The sequence below is a fragment of the Salpingoeca rosetta genome (assembly GCF_000188695.1).
Source record: "Salpingoeca rosetta unplaced genomic scaffold supercont1.4, whole genome shotgun sequence".
NCBI classification, from domain to species: domain Eukaryota; class Choanoflagellata; order Craspedida; family Salpingoecidae; genus Salpingoeca; species Salpingoeca rosetta.
This window is the reverse complement of record NW_004754930.1, coordinates 1,468,394-1,471,784: the sequence shown is the minus strand read 5'-3', so window position 1 is coordinate 1,471,784 and position 3,391 is coordinate 1,468,394. Positions and strand designations below refer to the sequence as shown.

Below are 3,391 nucleotides of genomic sequence, written 5' to 3'. Positions count from 1 at the left end.
TGTGTGTGTGTGTGTGTGTGTGTGTGTGTGTGTAGAGTGTGTGTGTGTGTGTGTGTGTGTGTGTGTGTGTGTGTGTGTGTGTGTGTGTGTGTGTGGCGTGTTTCCAACGTGTCGAAGAGAGCCAACAGGTGGGTGTTGAAAGCATGGCCTTGGGAAGATTGAAAAATAGGAGGCATCGTCACGGCATGCATGCGGCTGTTACCAGTTCGAGACTGCTGTCAGGAAGCTGCTCTGGTGCACCCGAAAGCTCAAGCACCTCCCTGGATCGACACATCCGGTGGATTGATGAGGAGAGTACGCAAGAGCAACACACGTGAGGGCACACAGAAGGAAATCCCACAGCAAGACACAAAGTGGACAATTCACCGAAACACGACACGCACACACACACACACACACACACACACACACACACACACACACACACACACACACACACACACACACACACACACACGCACACCTGACGAGGGCGGCGGCGCCGGAGTTGCGGAGATCGTCCTCAAACACGGAGACGTAATTGTCCATGAGATAGCAGTACCTGACAGCGCAAATTGCACCACAGGCCCCGGTTATCGTGAGCTTGAAGAATTGATGTGGAGGGTCAATCATACGCACACACACACACATGCACGCACGTGTGTACATGCGCACTTACACAGGCACACAATCATTCATGCGCACACCCGGAACAGAACAGACCTCCGTCGCTCTTCGATCAGGCACGCGCGCAAACAGCGCTGGTTGAAGGCTTCAAAGCTCTTGGACTTGTGCAACATGGTCTGTGTGAATGTGTTTGTGTGAATATGTGTTTGTTTGTGTGTGTGAATGTGCGAATGTGTGGAGGTGTGTTTGTGTGAATGTGTGTTTGTGTGATAGCAAGAAGTTGGAGGGACACAGGAAACATCGGGCGTGGCAAATGGGCGCACAACACCCGCAAGTCGCAAGCAACACGATGTGATTCATTATCAAGCAGCAGCGCATCCCTACCTTGAGGGCCTTCTGCATCACTTCCTGCGCATGCTCGTCCTTGCTCTTCTTTGCCGCCGTCTTCTGCGCTTTGATTGTGCTCTGGCCAGCCTTTTTCAGCTCATTCTTGTATTGCCTGAACATGGGGCCGTCACACGCATGTGAGACGATCTGTGCACCACCAACTCTCATCAAGTTGTGCATGTGCGTGTGTGTGTTGATGAAACAAGCAGGTTTGTTCTCACTTGGTCATGCCCTTGAAGTCATCCTCCATCTTGCCAAAGGTTTTCTGTTCCGTGCGCAGGCGTTTCTGCAGTGGCACAATGAACTACGCAGGGACACCACACCCGACCAATATGAATGGTGTGAGTAGAGGCAGCAAGGGAGAGAGAGAGTGTGTGTTTGTGAGGTGTGCGTGATGTGTACATAGGTGTGTGCGTGATATATACATGGGTGTGTGATGTGTCGAGACACAGGTATTGGCCAACAAGGTGCGCTGGTCGTGCGTTGTTCGTACCTGGGTCTGCATTTTCCGCGTTTGGATGTCACGATCGGCCACCATCTACGTAAACATGCAGTGGAGGTGGTGGCGGAAACGGCTGAGTGAGGCAAACTGCAGGAAGGAACCAAGACGCAGATGCCTCCCGCCAACACACACACACGCACACACACACACACACACACACACACACACACACACACACACACACACACACACACACACACACACACACACACACACACACACACACACGCACGCACACACACACACACACACACACACATACACACGCACACACGCGCGCGCGCGCTCTCTCTCTCTCTCTGCTGTCTCAGTGTGACCATCCAATGAAACAGTGCTCTGGCAACCGACCTTGTGGTGCTGGGAAGCAATCTTCTGCATGGACTGGCCGAGCTCGTGAGTGGCAGCACGCCCACGATTGGCCGTGACAGCAACCTGGGCCACAAGCAAGAGCCAGGCACGAAGGAATCCCCCAACCGGAAGGTGGCCACGTGAACGAGGCAAAAATGAGTAGTTGGGGTTGGGGGTTGGTGGTGGAGCAATGTAGCATTGACCATCCATGTGGGCCTCGATGCACCCCTGCTCCAGCAACATTTTGAGGCACAACAACGGTGTTGTGTTTGGGGTCGTTGCCCCCCTGTGTACATGGGCGTGTATGTTTGACAACACACCTTGCCCAGCGCATCGACAAAGACTTGGGCCGCTGCGTTTGCTTGTTCCATGGCGGCGTGGTACTTGCTGGCAGCCTGATAGGTGCGTGCAGACGATTTGTGTTGTGTCATGTTAGACACGCAGTTCGGAGAGGGGGGGGGGGGAGGAGAGGGGATTGATAGCACAACACAGTTCCAGGTGCGGTGACACCCGAAGCGCGTCACACACAGGCAGCGAGGCAAGAGAGGAGGGACGCAGAGTGAGTGGAAGAGAGCGAGTGGGACACACACACACACACACACACACACACACACACACACACACACACACACACACACACACACACACACACACACACACACACACACACACACACACACACACACACCCACACCACACAAAGCAAAGGCGCGCATCATACCTTCAGCAGTTCCTCCAGTGCTGGTGTGGCTAGCTTCATGTTTGTGAACACCTGCCGCAGTGGGAGAACGACATTGCATGAGATCGACACCAGCTCACGGCTGGAAAGAGCTGGCGCACTCAGATCGCTGCAGCACGCTAACATACGTAACCAGCACGATCGTCAACAAACAAAGAAAGATGGAAAGAAAGAAAGGGGACAGGAAGAATCACCTGTTCTGTCAAGACTTGAAGAGCCTCTGAGGCCAAGCTGGACGCTGAGGATGGATCAGACATGGTGGTTGGTGGTTGTGGTTGTGGATGGCTTGGATTGGATTGGACGGCAGCCGACAAGGTCGTGGTCGTGCAGTGTTTGTGTTTCGCTTTGTGTTCTTCTTTTTGTCGTCTTGCTTTGCTTGTCGTTGGCGTTTATGGTCGAGTTAAAGCAACATGGAATCACGAAAGGATCAGAGTGTTGCATCATGATTTGATGGTTCTTTAACATCATCCGCGCAATCAAGCACGACGTTGACGATGGTGTCCACCGCAGCCAGCGCGCCTTGCCCTGGTTGACACGTGTGTGTGTGTGTGTGTGTGTGTGTGTGTGTGTGTGTGTGTGTGTGTGTGTGTGTGTGTGTGTGTGTGTGTGTGTGTGTGTGTGTGTGTGTGTGTGTGTGTGTGTCCGAAAAAGAGAAGTGTTGGGGGGGGTGCACATACTGTCGGGCCGCAAACGAGGTAGATAACCGCAGGGGATTGCAGGTGTGGTGGAGGGGGATCGGCTGAAGCTAGCTCGGTACTTCAATTGAGGAGGTGCGGGGGGGGGGACGGGGTGGTGTCATGCATGTTGAG

General features: G+C 53.6%; 2 protein-coding genes across 2 annotated transcripts in view; both read right to left on the bottom strand.

The window, feature by feature from the left end:
- The window catches only part of PTSG_01392 (uncharacterized protein), a 4,324-nt gene extending 1,354 nt beyond the window's left edge, over positions 1–2,970 (bottom strand). Inside the window, exons 1-10 of the mRNA XM_004997307.1 lie at positions 2,777–2,970; positions 2,565–2,615; positions 2,164–2,238; positions 1,844–1,927; positions 1,487–1,531; positions 1,215–1,297; positions 991–1,105; positions 703–782; positions 464–541; positions 203–260 (exon numbers count right to left, since the gene is read on the bottom strand). Coding sequence (XP_004997364.1) covers positions 203–260; positions 464–541; positions 703–782; positions 991–1,105; positions 1,215–1,297; positions 1,487–1,531; positions 1,844–1,927; positions 2,164–2,238; positions 2,565–2,615; positions 2,777–2,839 — 732 coding nt within the window. The 5' untranslated portion in view covers positions 2,840–2,970. The remainder of the gene's footprint in view (positions 1–202; positions 261–463; positions 542–702; positions 783–990; positions 1,106–1,214; positions 1,298–1,486; positions 1,532–1,843; positions 1,928–2,163; positions 2,239–2,564; positions 2,616–2,776) is intronic.
- Positions 2,971–3,009: 39 nt separating this feature from the next.
- PTSG_11718 (phosphopantothenoylcysteine decarboxylase) overlaps positions 3,010–3,391 on the bottom strand; it is a gene marked incomplete at its 3' end in the record, with an annotated part of 1,810 nt that continues 1,428 nt past the window's right edge. The window contains exons 5-6 of the mRNA XM_004997306.1: positions 3,260–3,338; positions 3,010–3,107 (exon numbers count right to left, since the gene is read on the bottom strand). Coding sequence (XP_004997363.1) covers positions 3,010–3,107; positions 3,260–3,338 — 177 coding nt within the window. The remainder of the gene's footprint in view (positions 3,108–3,259; positions 3,339–3,391) is intronic.